Source organism: Phodopus roborovskii, unplaced genomic scaffold, assembly GCF_943737965.1.
Source record: "Phodopus roborovskii unplaced genomic scaffold, PHOROB, whole genome shotgun sequence".
Taxonomy (NCBI): domain Eukaryota; kingdom Metazoa; phylum Chordata; class Mammalia; order Rodentia; family Cricetidae; genus Phodopus; species Phodopus roborovskii.
The window spans coordinates 3,039,823-3,058,195 of NW_026126436.1; the positions used below are offsets into that span (position 1 = coordinate 3,039,823).

The window sequence follows — 18,373 nt, forward strand, 5'->3', positions numbered from 1 at the left end:
ACCTACACCCTAGCCTGCATGTTTAAATAATGGAAGATTGGGCATACATTCTTTGTGCTTTTGAATTCCATTTTCATCTTCATTTATATGTGTGTTTTTGGGCTACACCTCTTTGCATTATTATTGGTGTTCAAGGAATCATAATCTTTTGGGTGTAGTTACATTGGTCCTCTGTTTTGATCTTATAATGTTATAAGTGTCATAGATGGCAATCCAAATATGATATCTGTCCACAAGTAACCCAAGAATATAATGCTTTAACTTTTACTTTCAACAATCTTATCGTAAAGATAATAAAAGCATTTAGGAGAATAACTTACCATTGCTAGCCTTCCTTTAGTATTACCATGGTATCATTTTCCCTTTATCCTTTGTTTCTAGCCTCTAGTTATATCTTGTATGATATTTTGACATTATTCAGTATAACTCTTTAAATATTTGATTATGATATATTCACTTTATGCGTTTTGCCTGTATATATGTATATGCTCTACATGTGTGCTTGGTGTCTGCAGAGCACTTCAGATCTCCTGGAACTGGAAGTACAGATGATTGTGAACCACTATGTGGATGCTGGAAGAGCAGTCAGTGTTCTTAGCCACTGAGTCATCTCTCCAGTTTCCCCTTTCACCATTCCCTCTATTTTTAGATTTGGTTTTTAAAAATTGGGTAATTTATACTAATCCAGTGATGATGATAATTATTATATGTAGTTTTCTATTTTAGGATTTTCAGATTTGTTTATTTCTGTTGTTTTATGTCTTGTTTGTTTGTTTGGTTGGTTGGTTGGTTTGTTGGTTTTTTGAGAGAGAGTTTCTGTGTGTGTCCTGGAACTTGTTGTGTATACCAGGCTAGCCTCCATGTGCTAGAATTAAAAGTATGCATCACCATGTCCAGCCAGTTGGTTCTTTTGTTGTTGCTTTTGAGACAAAGTCTCAACTATGTAGATCAGACTGACCATCAGAGAACCATCATGCCCAGCTCCAGTTGCTTCTTTTAATTGTTTCTGTTTCTCTGGTGTGGTTTACTAAGTTTGGATTGCATTAGTCATAGTCTAACTGATATTATGTGGAGAATCTAGATTGTATTCTTATCCTGCATTTATTTTAACAGGTATTTGACTTGGCTGAATTTATACATACAACTCTGGTAGTGGGAGGAGCTGAAATCTCTGGGTATTTTAGCTTTTGGTGCCTTTTGGGAGTTCTGTTTTCTTTGGAGGAAAGTAGTTTATTATTGCTGGAATTAAAACCTTATCACACGTACCTCTCTCCCTCCATCTCTCTGTGTAGACTAGGCTGGCCTTGAACTCACAGAGATCTGCCTGCCACTGCCTCCTGAGTGCTGGGATTAAAGGTGTGCACCACCATCATCCAGTCCCTTGTCAGTTTCTTCAAAGCAGAAATAATATGTTCCTTTCATTGTCTTTCTAAGTAGGAATGGAAAATTGCCCTCAGTCCATAAGCCAGTTTTAACTAGTCTTTGCTATTTTTGCAGCCTCTCCTCTTAAAAATAATGATGAAGGCTCATTGGACATTTATGCTGGGTTGGACAGTGCTGTTTCTGGTATGTAAATTTCATAGAACAGTCTCATTTTGTTTGGTTGGTTTGCTGTATTTGTTTCATTATTGGCTCTTGCTAACTTTCTGCTCTGAAATAATACGACCTGTCTTGAGATAAATACACTGATGTAATTTCTTTCTGGCCCAAAGCTTGATCAGAACATATTAGCACACAGATTTGTTCCTCTAGGGCTCAGATTTAATTTGGCCTTGTGCAAAAATATTTCATACCACTGCTATAACACTGGTACTGTTGAATACGTATGGCTGCCTATGGTATCACAGAGAATAATGTTACTGTGAATGTCTTCAAATGATCAGGAGAATGGTAATGGAGGGTCTGACCATCTATCCAATAAGAGCTTTTCCACAATCAGATCTTTCAGGGTTTTGTAGCGATAACTACCACACTGGATTTATTAAAACAGCCATTTTATATAATGTGGCATTCCTGCTGTCTGTCATCTATGAAATCGGTGTAGGTTGCATAAAATACAAATGAGGAGAAATGTAACCCTTTGAAGTAGATGCAACATCAAGAATCCTAACATTAAAAAAAAGGTATTCATGTATAAAATATAAAACAAACAATGCTCACTAAAAATGTTTTGATAAAACCGATTCACAAAAGAATCCTAACAAATGTTTTAACATGTTTTGTTTTCAGACAGCACTGCTAGATCCTGTGTGTCATTCAGAAACTGTTTAGATTTGTATGAAGAGATCCTGACTGAAGAAGGAACTGCAAAGGAAGCAACATACAATGACGTATGAGTTGTCACTGTTATTAAGAACAGTTATTTCTGTAGCTCCTGAAGAGAAGACTGCAGCTTATTATTGAACAAATATTCCATGTTTAGAGATTGGTTGGGTTTTTATTTTATGTACATTGATTTTTTTGCCTACACATGTGGCTATGTGAGGGTGTCAGACCCCTGGAACTGGAGTTGCAGGGGTCAGTGTTCTTAACCATGGAGCCATCTCTCCAGTCCCAGGAAGTAGTTCTTAATTTAACAGTATTTAAGGGAGTTTCTGCCTCTGACTTATTTTTCCAAGAAATATTTTCTGAATAAATGTCTGAATTCAGTTATAATTTTATTTGACTGAATTTAAGTATCTGAATATAAAACTTTAGTAAACTATCCCTGTAATAGAATGTTGTATTTTTCTTAAAGTGTCCTAAGACTTATATGAGACAAATTTCTTTTAACTGTATATTTGAATATTAAGGTTCAGAAGTACAATATGAAGCTTATAAAAATGTACTATCAATGGGCTGAATTTTAAAAACCAGTAATCTAGGAAGCATAGTGGCACTTGCCTATAATTTCAGTGTTTGGGAGACTGAGGCAGGAGACTCAAGAAAATCAGACTGGCCTATATCTGGAGTCCCTGAGAAACAACAACAAAAGCAAATGTAATCTGTCTGAATAACCTATGTACATTGATTATTTTTTTCTCCTCAAAATTTTAAATGTCACTTAAGTTAAATTGGCCTTTTTATGTTTTACAGTTGCAGATAGAATATGGCAAATGTCAGGTGCAAATGAAAGAGCTGATGAAAAGGTTTAAGGAAATACAGACACAGGTATTGTGGTTATTTCTTCCTCATTAACATTTATGTTTGATAGGATGTGTGCATATGAGTGAATGGGTGTGAGTGTACTTTTTTTTTTTTTTACATACATGTGGAAGCCAGAGATCATCCTTGGGTGTTGTACCTCAGGCACCATCTGCCTTGTCTTTTGAGACTGGATTTCTCAATGGCCTACATCTCACCAAGTAAACTAGGCTGTGTGCCAGCAAGTCTCAGGGATCCAACTCTCTCCACCTTTCCAGCATTGAGATTATAATGTACAACCAAAATAACTTTTTCTGTGCATTCCAAGCAATCAAACTTACATCCTCATGCTTGTATGCCTAGCACTTTACTAATTGACCTATCTTCCCAGGCAGCCCTTTGTTAAATGCTTCATTGAGGACATTAAAAACCTGAGATTGATTCATCAGGAAAAACAGACAGACATTAACCAGAATGAATGTAGTCTTAGCTGCTTAGGAGACTGAAGTGGGAGGATCATTTAACTTCTGAATTGAGGGCCAGCCTGGGTAACATAATAACATTATCTCTTTTAAAAAAAAAAAAAAAAAAAAAGTTCTAACTAAATTTAAAATATTAAAATGTTGGCAGTTTATAAAAGCTTCTTAAAATCTTAATACCAGGGCTGAAGATATGACTCAAAGGTTAAGAGCTCTTCCAAAGGACCCTGGTTCAATTCCCAGCAACCATATGGCAGCTCCCAATTATCTGTAATTCTAGTTTCAGCATCCTCACACAGATATACATGCAAGTAAAACATTAATGCACATAAAAAAGAAAAAGAAAAAATTAATACCCACGTTTTGTGCATTCGAGGTTAAATACTCTACCACTGAAGTATACCCCTAGCCCTATTTTCTTGTTCATTAATTATTAAGGTAATAAAGTATTGGCAGGTTACAAAGTTTTTTTCTTTTTATTTGTTAGACATTGAACCCAAGGCCTTTGTCTTGTGAGCTAAACATTCAGCATCTGACATTATTTCTCTGTGTGTGAAAATTACACTTATTCTTTGACAGTCTTACATGTATATAGTATGCCTTGATCATATACATCCTTCTCCATGCTAAAAAATATTTTTTATCAATTTACTATTTTAATTATTTCTTGATTATTAAAAGCTAAAATGAAATTGACATAATTGCTGAATTGGATGAATTGGTAATTGAGTGGTAATTTTAGAATTGGCTGGCTTAAAGATGGTGGTTCTCTCTTATTTGAGGTGGCCTTACTGTCCAGTCCTGGCTGACCTGGAACTTCCTATACAGACCAGTCTGGCCCTGAATTCAGACGTTTGCCTGTCTCTGCCTTCCAAGTGCTTGCACTGAAAGCACATAACACAGCACTCAGCTAAGAGGATAGTTTTGACATGGATTAGAATTTTTCTTTTTTAGCAGAAAAGTGTAGACTCACAATTGTCAGTTCTTTTTGTGACTGTGCTGCAAAAGTATTGACTGTGACAGTGTTCTGTCCACTTTTTTATAAACTTGTTTTTGTTGATTCTTTTCCTGAACCAGTTCTAGATTTGTGTCTGTTTGTTTATTTGAAAACTAACATATTTTTGCATGTTTAATTTGTTAGATAGGGTAATGCTTAACACTTTTTAGTGGTTTTTGTTTTTTGTTTTAAGACATGGTCTCACAATGTAGTACTGGGTGACCTGGAACTTTCTGTGTGGACCTGCCTCTGCCTCCTGAGTGCTGGGACTAAAGGTGTGCACTACTACACCTAGTAGATCATGTTTTAGTAGTGAAAACTAAATATTTAGTTATTAAAACTAAAACTTCTATATAAGAGTCCAGGCAGAACTTGCTGTCCTATGTTACTACTTTTACAGTTTGATATTTATATGAAGTATTCCCTATCAGGTGGGCCTTTTCTCGTGTTGTTTATCATCTCAGAATCTCAGCTTTTACATCTGAGTAATAGGAAAATGATAATTCTTAGAGAGCTGCTTCTCAGAATTACCTAAGGTAAAATGTATAATGCCTAGCATTAGTTAGTATTCAGCAATTAGTAGAAAGCTGGGCATGGTGACATACCAGCAATATACCCCCCATCTTCCCCCCCCACACACACATTGGAGGCTGGGACAAGAGGATCAAGAGAGTTCAAGGCTGTCATGAACTCTACAGCCAAGCTTTATCTTTAAAAACCTCACTCCAACAACTAGTGACTATAAATAGCACTATTGACAGTTCTGTATTTTTGGTCTGTTAATAGATCTTATTCTGTCTTAGAACTTGAACTTAAAAAATGAAAACCAGTCTCTTAAGAAGAATATCTCAGCACTGATCAAAACTGCCAGAGTGGAGATAAACCGTAAGGATGAAGAGATAAATCATCTTCACCAAAGGTATCACTGTGTGTGTCACCTGTCACCATTCACATGAAGTATGCATTTATTTTCAGTCAAAGGATGGAATATGTATTTCATTAAATACAATTTTAATGTAAATGGTAACTACTTTGCTAAATATTTATTTTGATAACTGCTTATTGATGGAACATTGCCATACAGTTCCAAATACATAGTTTTCAAAATCATTGTGCCCTTGCTCTAGTACTGCTTATGAGAGAAAGTCACTGTGCATGTCATGAGTTCTGCTGGTCACACCTGATATTGAGGTGTAAGGAGAACAGGGCTGGAGAAGTAGCTCATGTACAGTGAAGCATGTGCCAAGAATGCCAGAAGAAAAAAGAAGGCTGAGTGAGTGAAGGCAGTTGAAGCCAAGCCTGCTGACCCCGAGGTCAACCCTTTAGATCTAGATGCTAGGAGAGAACCAACTCCCACAAGTGTACTGTGACCTCCACATGTATGCTAAGGCATGCTTGCGTTCCCCTCCTCCCCAAATAAGTAAATAAATTAATGCAAATTTTAAAATGTCAAGAAAGAAGGAAGAAAAATGCATTTAACCTTTTGTTAGTAAATAACTCCTCTTGAGTTTTTTTTCATTTAACTTTGTTGTTATTGTTGTTAGTTTTTTTCACTCTGTTCTATTCAGGGTGACATTCTGGTCCAGGGGAGTTCATATCTATGCCTAACACCAGAGACATCGACTGAATAGACAGAACTGAAAGAATTGCTTAGCCTGCTGCCGCCTTCCTTCTTCCTTTATTGTTGTGTTGTTTTTAAGGATGGGGTGTTAGCACACAGTTAAGGCTGGTTTTGAGTTTGTTGTTCATTCCCCTGTCTTATCATCCTGAGGCATGCAATTATCACACCCTACTTCAAATTCTGATATTATAATATGGATTTTTTTTTGTTGTTGTTGTTGTTGTAGTTTTGATTTTGGGTGATGAAGAAAGTCAAAGCAAGGGTATCATGGGCTGTGCAAGTTTTGGCTTTTACCACTGAGCCCTTGGCACTTTTGTTTTAAACCTCATTCATTCTCTCTCTCTCTCTCTCTCTCTCTCTCTCTCTCTCTCTCTCTCTCTCTCTCTCTCTCTCTCTCTCTGTGTATGTGTTTGTCTGCATGTTGGGTTTTAGGTATAAAATTCAAGTTAGCAGCTGGGCGGTGGTGCACATCTTTAATCCCAGCACTCAGGAGGCAGAGGCAGGAGGATCTATGTGAGTTTGAAGCCAACCTGGTCTACAGAGCTAGTTCTAGGACAGCCAGGGCTACATAGGCTGTCTCAAAAACAAAACAAAAACCAAAGAAGACAAGGTTTATCAACAGAAACATTTTGATATAGAAAATAACTACTTCAGATTCAGACTTTAAAAATTCACTTAAAAAAATGTATGGAGTTGGGAGAGGTGGTTGTGAAGTTAAGATTACTTTTAAAGGACCTGAGTTTGGTTCCCAGCATCCATGTTGGGTAGCTCACAGACACCTGTAACTCTAACTCCAGTGAACCAGATGCCCTCTTCTGACCTCTGTGAGTACCAGTACACATGTGCACAGACCTTCACACAGACACATTCATTCACACCTCATTCCCTCATTCCACATTTTTAAAAAGATCTTTTAGGAGAAAAATCTGCTAGTGCTAGAGCTGGAGAGACAGTTTAGCAGTTAAAAGCACTTGCTATTTTTCCAAAGGACCCACATCAGAAGGGCCACAACTGCGGATTTGCTGATAATTCCAGTTCCAGACTATTCAACACCTTCTTCAGGTCTCTGTGTACCTGCATGCTCATGCATGCATGTGCTTACACACACACACACACACACACACACACACACACACACACACACACACACGATGAGGTTTTAATTCCAGCAATAGTAGTCTGTGCCTGAAGCTGTGACCTGGCAGTCTTTTAGGAATTTGTAGTTTGGGGTACATTTCATACATATAGCACGTGTTTGGTAAATGTGGGGTATATTACATACATAATGAAATAATGAAAAAAATCTCCAGTTCTGTGGTTTGCCTTTGCTTTTTTAGTTGGTTTCTTTTGAGAAATATAAATTCTATCTCTTAGTAACATTTAGTTATAAAGTATTTTCCTTTTACAGTTACTGCTTACTATCATACTTTCCCAGTTGTCTCAGGGCTATCTTCTAGTAATTGATTGTTTTTCTGATGCCAGGATTGAACCAGGGCCTCACATATGGTAGGCAAAAGCTATACCAGCAAGCTACTACTCTAATCCCTAATTAATTGAGTTAGGATCTGTATTGGCTTTCTAAATCATTGTGTCCAAATAAGCTAATATTCTGAGATACTATGTATTAAGGCCTCAGCATGTAAACTTCCTGGAGGTAAAAGGGAATGGTACAATTAAAAAATAACAGAATTCTATAAAGTGTACATATTACTGTGGGTTATGTATCTCTTAAGTTTTCTGCTTTATGACACTCTCTTCTTCTGAGGTTCTGTTTTGGGTTTTTCCACACAGTGAATACTGATTAGGGATAGGTTTTTAAATGTCAGTGATGTTCAACTTCATTAAATTGAACTTACTACATAAAGATAATTTAAACTACCTTCATTTTAAATTTTTAGAAATTTTTTCACAGTTTCATACATGTATATAATGAATTTCATTATCATTCATGTCACTCCATCTCTTTCTTCTCCCTCTACTGCTGAAACTCTTCTTCTAAACAGTCTTCCTACTTTCATGCCCTGTTTTGTGTGTGAGCAGCTGAGTTTAAAATAAGGCTGTCTGCATGAGCATAGCTTGGAAGCTGAGCATAGGCAATTTCTTAGTAGATATACAACTGAATAAAGTGACATTTTCACCCTCAACAGCATTGACTGTCAATAGTCCTTCTGAGAGGGGCTTCAAATGATGAAATGTTGATGAGCTAAATCTGTACAGACTGGTAACCACAGTTGCAAATAAAATATATATTTTGTTTTTTAAAAATTTGAATATATTCTGTATGTGTATGCAAGCGCATGCACAAGCCTGTGTGCAGGCCAACCAACCTGTGGATGCTGTCCTCTCCAATCAGGTGTAATGTGGAACTGAAGTCACATGTTACCAGTTACCAAGACAACCTCTACCATCTGAGCTGTCATGCTGGCTTATGTCAATGGGCCTTTTGTCATCTTTCTAGGGAAAGAATCACAGTTCTTTATGTCATTTGCCACCTGTTAATTATCTGCCTTATTGTGGAATTCTATATAAAACTGAAAAATAGGATTGGAAATTCTGTCCAGTTGGATCATGTTTTGTCTAGTAAGACTTTGTCTTTATACAGTCAGATTATTGAAGGGAAGAAAGTATGCTCACTTGTCATAAATGAAGTATGCTGTGCTGACTTGGGAGTTCTGTACCATTTTGAGTCCTAAGAGAAATGGCAGGTGCTGCTGGAATGAGTTCCTTTGAAGCAAAAGCAAACAGGAGAGTTCCTTGTATTTCCATTTACTTCGAAGCTGATAAAGTCTTTGTTTTTAATACAGTGTTTTCTTGCATGCAAATGCTTTATCATTGAGCTACACTCCCAGCCTATATAATTTGCTCATACTGGTTTTGCCAGTATGTAGGCCCTGAAATTTGAAAAGTATGTCATATGTGAGTAAAATCTAGAATATTATTAAATATCAGTTAACTTTTCTTTTTTGTTAATTCCTGTTTCTTAATAGATTGTCTGAGTTCCCACATTTTCGAAATAACCATAAAACTACAAGAACAAAAGATTCAAGATCCAGATCTCCCCATTTGGATGATTGTTCAAAGGGTGATCACAGACTTAAAAGTGATGTTCATAAAGATGTACACCCTAACACTTTACAGCCAAACCTGGAAGAGGAAGGAAAACCAAATTCTGAAGCACAGAATCCTTTACACTTGCCTACTGGTGCTGAGAAACATTGTACCAACAATGTCTGGTCACGTTCTCATCACCAAGTTGGCGAAGGTAATTCAAATGAGGATAATCGAAGAGGGAAGAATGGCATTAGACATAGCCATTGTAGTAGAGGAACTGACAGACCACAGAAAGATTTGAATACCAGCTGTAGTGACGGTGAACCAAGGGGCAAAGAGGCTAATTCCAGACTACAAGGAAACTCTGAGAAACGTGGAAGCAGTGAAGCGAAGGCTGAGAGCAGAAGTTCAGAGAGTAAAAGTAGCACCGGCCTGGGATATAAAGGTGAGCGCAGTGCCTCTTCTTGGGAAAAAGAGACTTCTAGAGAAAGGACACACTCTCGAGTGGAATCTCAAAATGACAAAAGTCTGGACCGACAAAATGAAAGATTACATAATATGCACAGAAAAGAGCTTCAGTTTCAGGACAAAGCAGAAAGAAAAGGTGATGTGAAGTTTAAACCAGGAGAGGACCAGGGGCACCGGGGACGAGTGGAGCGGGCGTTGCCCTCTCATTCCAAGAATGACATGAAATATGGCTTCAGTAAATATCCAGAAGAGAGGAGGGGAAGAGAAGATTGTAAAAGAGACAGAGGGATGAGCAGTCATGGCTTTCAAGAAAGAAGATGTTCATCTTCTCTTTCGAGCAACAGAAATAACAAATACATTCACTCCAAGGAAGCCAGTGTTTCACACCAGTGGGAAAATACATCTTTCAAAGCAGAAAGACATAGGACTGAGGACAGGAGGAAAAGAGAACGAGAAAAAGAAGAAAGTAGGCATATGAAAAATGGCAAAAAATCACCTACAGAATATCTGCAAAGGACTAACAAAGAAAATAAGAAAAGCACTACTGATTTAAAGAGACAGACTGAGCTAAAAAATGGTAAAAGTGAAGTCTCTAATGATGAGGTTTCTAAAGGAACAGCTAATAAAGAATGTGCAATGAAAGTTGAGAGTGGACCAAATGAAGTAAAAAGCAAAGACTTAAAGTTAAGTTTTATGGAAAAATTGAACTTAACTCTTTCTCCTGCTAAAAAGCAGCCTGTTTGTCAAGATAACCAGCACCAGATCACTGATGTTCCCAAGCCCAGTGGCATGTGTGACTCACAGTCCTCAGAGAAGACTGAAACAGTGGCATGTCTCCCTTCTGTCAGTGAACTTAGTACAGAGGAAACCAAATCAGAGCTATCAGAGCCAAAGGAAGCAACATCTCAACTCAGGATTAGCATTGCAGAAAACAAGATGAAGGAAGAAAATACATTGTTAGTGAAATCTGTTGAGAACACTGTGCCTTGTGAAATGCTTGTTTGTGGTACGGAAATTTCTTTCCCAGCCTCTGCAGAGATAGAACAAACAAGACCCTTACTTCCATCAGTGGAAGGGGAAGAGGCGGGTGGTGATGTAAAGGCTTCAGCTTCTGTAGTAATGGACATATTACCAGGACATGCTTCTGAAGAATTAGGTGGAGAATTGAAGACCATAGGACATAATGATTTGGATTCTTCTGATACTTCTGAAGGTGTAAAAGTGAAGGTGGTTCTTTCTCCAAAAGCAGCGGTAGCCAGTGAGAGCCTTCTGCAACCTTTGGTTGAAGAATCTGGCATTTCACTAGTAAACTGTTTGGGAGACAATAATCCTAAACTTGAATCTTCTCTTGAAGATATACCTATAGTTGAGAATAAACCTTGTTTGTTGGATCCTTGTTTACCTAAAGAGACTTTTGTACCTTCACCACAGAAGACTGAGTTGATGGACCACAAAATAGAAACTGGAGAATCAAACTCAATATATCAAGATGATGATAACTCAGTTTTAAGCATTGACTTTAATCATCTGAGACCTATTCCAGAAGCCATCAGCCCTTTGAATAGTCCAGTGAGACCTGCAGCAAAAGTTCTTAGCATGGAGACCCCTTGTGTAATTCCACAGTATGATAACAGTCATAAAGGTAATAGTTTATATTATCTTCTAAAGTTGTCCTTTTGTCACAATGTAAACTATATAAACAAAATTGGTGCTTTGGGGATTTACAAAAACTATTCATTTATATTGTGTGATTGTGTATATGTATAAGGAGTTTATGTGTGCCAAGGAATGCTTGTGGAGATCAGAGAACAATAATGTCATTGGTAATCTAATGCACCTTTACATGGGATCTAGGGACTGAGCTAAGACCACCAAACTTTTGTGGCAACCACCCTTATCTTAGTCTCCCCCAATTTCTTAATTTCTGTGTATGTACAAATGCCTGAATGTGTGTATGTGCACCAAGTGTGAGCTTGGTGCTTGTGGGGGCCAGAAGAGGGCACTATATGGGTGCTAAGAAGTAAACCTGGTCCTCTACAAGAGCATTAAGTTCCCTTACCCACCAAGCCACCTCTCCAGCTCCTGAGCTATCTTTTTTGATGAGAAAAACAAATAACAGTATTCAAATATTAATTAGAAGTATACACTGAGGGGTTGGAAGATGGCTTAGCTGTTAAGAGCACTGGTTGCTCTTGCAGAGGACCTAAGTTGAATTCCCAGCACTCAACATGGCACCTCACAACTGTCTCTAACTGCAGTGCCAGTGGATCCAACACTCTCACACAGACATACATGCAGGCAAAACATCAATGCACATAAAACAAATAAGTTTAAAAAATAGAAGTGTACACTGAGCCTTTAATATAAATTTAAACAACTTAAAAATTTTATGTACTGTTTTGATTCTGTTTTCCCTGCCCTAACTCCTAAGATCTTCCTCACGTCACCCATCCAACTTTATATTTTTCAAAAGAACACCACAAAATTGCAAAACAAACAAACAACAACAAAAAACCAACCCAGTACAAAGAAAATCACAAAACAAAATGAACCAAAAAGCACCCCCCCAACACACAAAATAAACCAAAAACCAAAGAGTTAGTTTTGTGTTGGCCAGCTTCTCATGGTCCCTGACTTGGAGTACAATTGATAAACCAGTGACACTTCATTTAAGGAAACTGGTTTTCCCTTTGCCAGTGGGCATCATTTACAAATAGTTTGATTCCATCTTCCAGATAGAATTTAGACAACTCTCAATTTTTCTTATCCCCTCTGCTACTGGGGATTGAGTACAGGGTCTCTCGTGCTAAGATATGCCCTCCTGCCAAACTCCACCTAGCTCTGCAATGCTCAAAGGTTTTATTGTGTGTGGATATGTGGATAGTGTCCAAGTGTATACATGTTCACGTGTATACACACTAGTGTGGAGGCCAGAGGTTGATGTGGGATATCTTTCTTAATCATTCTCTACTCTTACTGTAACTCTTTGAACTCACCAGTTTGGCTAGTCTAGCTAAGTGAATTGCCAGAGATTCCTGTCTCTGCCTCAGATACTGGGATTGCAGGTGGGCTACCACACCTGCTTTGGTGTGGGTGGTGGGAGCTGAATTCTAGCTCTCACATTTGAGTCGTAAGTACTTTATTCACTAAGCCATTTCTCTTCCCCATCCCCCCCCCCCTTTTTTTTTTTTTTGGTAAGCTGTTTCTATATAGCTCAGGCTGGCCCTGAACTGCTGATCCTCTTGCCTTATCTTCCTGGGTGTTAAAATTGTAGTTGTATATTGCCATGCTCAGTTTAACTTTTTTTTTTTATTATTATTAAAAAGGAGTGATTGGATTATTTTAATAATCTTTATTTCACACAAATATACATACATGCGTGCGTGCATGCATACATAATTTTATTATTTTGTAGTTGAATATTAGGCCTAGTGCCTTGAGTATTCAAAGCCTGGGCTCCACTACTACTGAACTTAGATTTCTGGTATACTATTGTTGTTTAGAAGCCATCATCAAATAGCATGGAGGAGTGATGCTGATAAAATGAAATAAAAATTATCCAGATGAGACTTTTCAGTTAACTGACTTTCTGGGACTTTTATTTTTCCCAACACTGGGAATTAAATCCAGGACTTAAGTGCATGCTAGGCAAATGCTCTACCACTGAGTCACAATCCCAGCACCTTTTGCGTTCTTTGTAAGACCAGAAATTAAGCCAGTGGAAATGTTTATTAAGCATTAACATTTTGCCTTAAAAGCAGAAAGGTTTGGGTGGTGGTAGCACACTCCTTTGATCCAGCACTCAGGAGGCAGAGGTAGGTGGATCTCTGTGAGTTTAAAGCCAGCTTGGTCTACAGAGTGAGTTCCTGGACCACCAGAGCTACACAGAGAGGCCCTATCTTGAACAAAAGGGGGGGTATTAAAATAAATCTTCGTTGTGTTTAAGATGCAAATGATTTAAGACTTGGTAGTCATGTGATTTTAATATATTCTTCTCCACAGATGAGTTTCCCTCCAGTTCAACTCATTCTACCTTCAAGAATCAGTCTGATCTAAATAAAGAAAATAAAAAACCAGTTCCCAAATTTGATAAATGTTCAGAAGCAGACTGTCGTAAGAATTTATCCTTAGATGAATTAGAAGACGGGGAGATTAGAAGTGATGATGAGAAGTCTGTAGCACAGAAACACTTGGAAAAGAGTGCAAGACCTAGAGCTTCTGCTGAGGTGCAGATGGGTAAAAACAGCCCAGGAAACAGGAGGAGCACTGCGCATGTGCATAAGGACCACAAGCGGACTGTTGTAAAACTCTCTCAGGACAGCATCACGTTTAGTAAAAGACCAAATGAATCTAGGTCCTCAGGCACTGAAAGGAAAAGTAAAACAGTGAGTGTCTCCAGCTTGGAAAAAATCCTTCCACTTATTCTCGCACCCTCTTCTGTATGGGAGGTTATGCACATGTTATGGATGCTAGGAAAACACGTAAGGAAAAATTATATGAAATTCAAGATGAAATTTTCATTGAGACAATTTCATAGAATTATTGAGTCAGCAATTTTGAGTTTCACGTCACTAATTAAATACCTTGACTTGTCTAAGATCTGTAAATCAGTAAGTACTGTACAGAAGAGTCTTTGTGAGGTTATAGAATCTAACCTTAAACAGGTGAAGAAGAACGGAATAGTTGACCGCTTATTCGAACAGCAACAACCTGATATGAAAAGAAAATTGTGGAAGTTTGTAGATGAACAACTTGATTATTTGTTTGAAAAACTTAAGAAAATCTTAGTAAAGTTTTGTGATTCTGTAAACTTTGGAAGTGACAATAGTGAAGGAAAGCTTGGGAAAAAGTATAAACAGAGAACCCAACATTCAAATTGTCAGAAGGGGAATACTAACAACAAAGAAGTACAGAGAGAAAAAGTGCTAAAATCAGATATTGTCAATTTTAAATCTTCACTGAGATGTGAAAATTTAGAAGAAAAATATCAAGACCAAAGTAACACCAGTAGTAGCACAGTAAAGCATGATGTAAAAGGAAGTTTTAATGCTTGTCCTGACAGTACAAAGAACTCTGAATGTAAAGAACAATTTTTGGAAGTGAACTGCCCAAGCACCCCCAAGTCAGGAAAGAATGAAGGAAATACCATGGAAGAGACAAATGTGTTACAGCATGCAGGCGCTAAGCCAGAGCGGAGCTTTGAGATCCTTACTGAGCAGCAGGCATCCAGCCTTACTTTTAACTTAGTGAGTGATGCACAGATGGGTGAAATATTTAAGAGTTTGCTGCAGGGTTCTGATCTGTTGGACACTGGTGTTAATGGTACTGAAAAGACAGAGTGGGAATTAAAGACTCCAGAGAAGCAGCTGCTGGAGAGTCTCAAGTGTGAATCTGCACCAGCTTGTACAGCAGAAGAGCTAGTTTCAGAGGGGGCTTCTCCATGCCCAAAGGTGATCAGTGATGATAATTGGTCTTTATTATCATCTGAAAAGGGTCCATCTCTGTCTTCAGGGCTTTCACTGCCAGTTCATCCTGATGTATTAGATGAAAATTGTATGTTTGAAGTATCTTCTAACCTTGCTTTAAGTAAAGATAGTGTATACAGCTTAGAAAAGAGTAAGCCCTGCATTTCTTCCATACTCTTAGAAGATCTTGCGGTCTCTCTAACAGTACCATCCCCACTGAAGTCAGATGGCCATTTGAGTTTCTTAAAGCCTGAAGTTTTGTCAACTTCAACTCCTGAAGAAGTTATTAGTGCACATTTTAGTGAAGATGCTTTGCTTGAGGAGGAGGATGCATCTGAACAGGATATCCATCTAGCTCTGGAATCTGATAACTCAAGTAGTAAGTCCAGCTGTTCATCATGGACAAGCCGGTCTGTTGCTCCAGGCTTTCAGTACCACCCTAATCTGCCTATGCATGCAGTCATAATGGAAAAGTCCAATGATCATTTCATTGTGAAAATACGACGTGCAGCACCGTCTACCTCCCCTAGCCTTAAACATGGTATGGTAGCTGAGGAGTCATTGACATCTTTGCCTAGAATTGGAAAAGAAGCTGATGTGGCAACAGAGAAAGAACCTATTGCATTTCAGAATACAGTTCTCAAGTCGGTTGAAGACTTGGAAAATTCTGACAAAAATGTTGATAACAGCAAACCAACTCAAGAAGAACAGAACTCTATAGTACATACACAGGTTCCTGATATATATGAATTTCTTAAAGACACTTCAAGTAAGGTAGGGCATTGTGATCAAGTGGTTGATGATTGTTTCAAGTTGCATCAAGTATGGGAACCAAAAGTTTCTGAGAACATTCAAGAATTGCCTTCAATGGAAAAAATCCCACATTCAGTTGATAATCTTCCTAATACACATATAGATCTAACAAAAGATTCAGCCACTGAGACTAAAAACTTGGGGGAACTAATGGAAGTATCAGTTTTAAATATTGACCGCTTGGAATGTTCTGGAACCAACTTAGATCAAGATGCACAGCTAATTGGTAGCTCTTTACAGCCTGATACTATAGATGCTTTTATTGATTTGACACATGATACTTCAAATGAGGGTAAAAATGAAGGTAGTGAACCTGTGTTAGCTGGTGAAGGCTTGGAATGCCAGGTAATATGTATAGATGAGGATAACCCCAAAGAAGCAAAGATGGGAAGGGCAAACAGTCCTGTAGAATGCCTTGTTGAAGAAACGTGTATTGATTTGACCCCAGAGTCTCCTGGCTTGTGTGAAATACAGAGGCATGCTTTAAAATCAGAGCCATCATCAAATTTGAATTGTTTAGAGTTGCCTGGGACTCTGGGTAATTTTCACAAGAAGAGAAAAAACAGTCCTGTTCTGAATCACTCATCTCAGAAAAAACAAAGAAAGGAAACAGACTTAAACAGTAATGAAAAGACCAAGAGACTTTCTCAGACTTCTGATAGAAATGGTGATGCTCACAGAAAGCAAGCCAGCAAGAAAAGGGAACCTGCAGTAAATGACAACACATCCTTGTCACCAGAGGACAGTCCAGGGGTGAAGGGTTCAGCAACAGCACTTGCTACTTTTCCAACAAGTCTTTCTGCAAAGAATGTTATCAAAAAGAAGGGAGAAATTATAGTTTCATGGACAAGGTAAGACTTTTCTGAAATGTTTTAAATCATTAGGAATTTTTGAAAAGTGGGCAGTTTAATCTGTCATTTCCTCAGAATTCTATTGCTAAATAAGGAACATGATAGATCGATTACTTTAGAAGTGGTCAAAGTGGGGCTGGAGGGATGGCTCAGTGGCTAAAAAACTTGGTTTTGCATAGGACTGAACTTTGGTTCCAGAACCCACATCATGTGTCTCACAACTCCAGTTCCAATTGAACCAATGTTTCTGGCCTCTGAGAACATCTGAACTTTCATGCAATCTCTCTCTCCCTCCCTCCCTTCCTCCCTGTCTCTCTCTCCCTCTCTCTTACACACACACACACACACACACACACACACACTCTAAGTATAAACAATCTACAACATGATAGCTTTTCTGCGGAGATATGAATGATCCCTCTTAATAGAGCTTTTTATTGTGGGTTTTGTTGGTTTTGAGATATAAACTCACTCTGTAAACCGGAGTGGTCTGGAACTCATATCTATGTGCTTCTTTTTCTAAGTGCTGTGATTAAAGATACAAGCTACCACATGCTGGCTAGTTTGCTTTTGGATTAGGCCTCACTATAGCACATTGTTGGCCTCAAACTCAGGATCTCCCTGCCTCAGTATGAAGATAAGTCTGATAAGTCTCCACATGGGTTTCATTACTTTCTTTTTTAACAGTTTCATTTATTTTTATTTCAAGTGCACCAATGTTTTGCCTGTATGTATGTCTGTGTGAGGCTGTCAGATCCTCTTGAACTTGAGTTTCAGACAGTTATGAGCTGCCATGTGATTGCTAGGAATTAACCTGGGTCCTCTGGAAGAGCAACTAGTACTCTTAACTGCTGATCCATCTCTCCAGCCCTGGTTTCATTACTTATAGCTTCCCCTTTTCTATTTAAAAAAATTCTTTCCTTTGGAAAGACATTTTTATACAGTTTATAAAGGAATGACAAATAAGTATAAGTGAAAGGTGTGAAGCGAAAAGTAGAGGTGTACATAATTGATGTTTCTATGCTGTTTCATAAATAGAATGTACTTTGAGTTTTATGTGAACTTTTAAAGATCGGTTTGTGTGCTTTGGTGTGCCATGTTTTTAATCCCAGCACTCACGTGTAGAGTCTGATGTACATAGAGAACTTCAGGCTAGCTAGGGCTACATAGAGAAGATCCAGTCACCAAAAAAAAAAAAAAAAAAAAACCCACCTGAACTAAGTATTTTGTAGTTTTAATATATAATTTAACTTTTTAAATTTTATTTCCTCTGTAGAGAAATAAATTGGGTGGAAGCGTGACTGAGGCAAAAATTCTCTGTAACAGTCACTAAGACTAGTTTGTTTCTTGACCAGGCTAAAGAGCAAGAAGGGAGGAACAAATAAAAAATTATTTGGAGCTTTACTAAAGAAAATTTGGGAAATATGAGCTCAAAGGGTAAAATAATGTAGAGTTATGGATCATTGATAACATTATTGGTTTTAGCACACACACACACACACACA

At 37.9% G+C, this 18,373-nt stretch overlaps 1 protein-coding gene across 3 annotated transcripts in view; it reads left to right on the forward strand.

Annotated features, from left to right (window-relative positions):
- Casp8ap2 (caspase 8 associated protein 2) overlaps positions 1-18,373 on the forward strand; it is a 40,262-nt gene that overhangs the window by 16,739 nt on the left and 5,150 nt on the right. For all 3 annotated transcript variants that reach the window (XM_051187480.1, XM_051187482.1, XM_051187481.1), the window contains 6 exons: positions 1,498-1,566; positions 2,230-2,330; positions 3,076-3,150; positions 5,403-5,518; positions 9,208-11,381; positions 13,742-16,868. In XM_051187480.1, the coding sequence (XP_051043437.1) occupies positions 1,498-1,566; positions 2,230-2,330; positions 3,076-3,150; positions 5,403-5,518; positions 9,208-11,381; positions 13,742-16,868 (5,662 nt within the window). The remainder of the gene's footprint in view (positions 1-1,497; positions 1,567-2,229; positions 2,331-3,075; positions 3,151-5,402; positions 5,519-9,207; positions 11,382-13,741; positions 16,869-18,373) is intronic.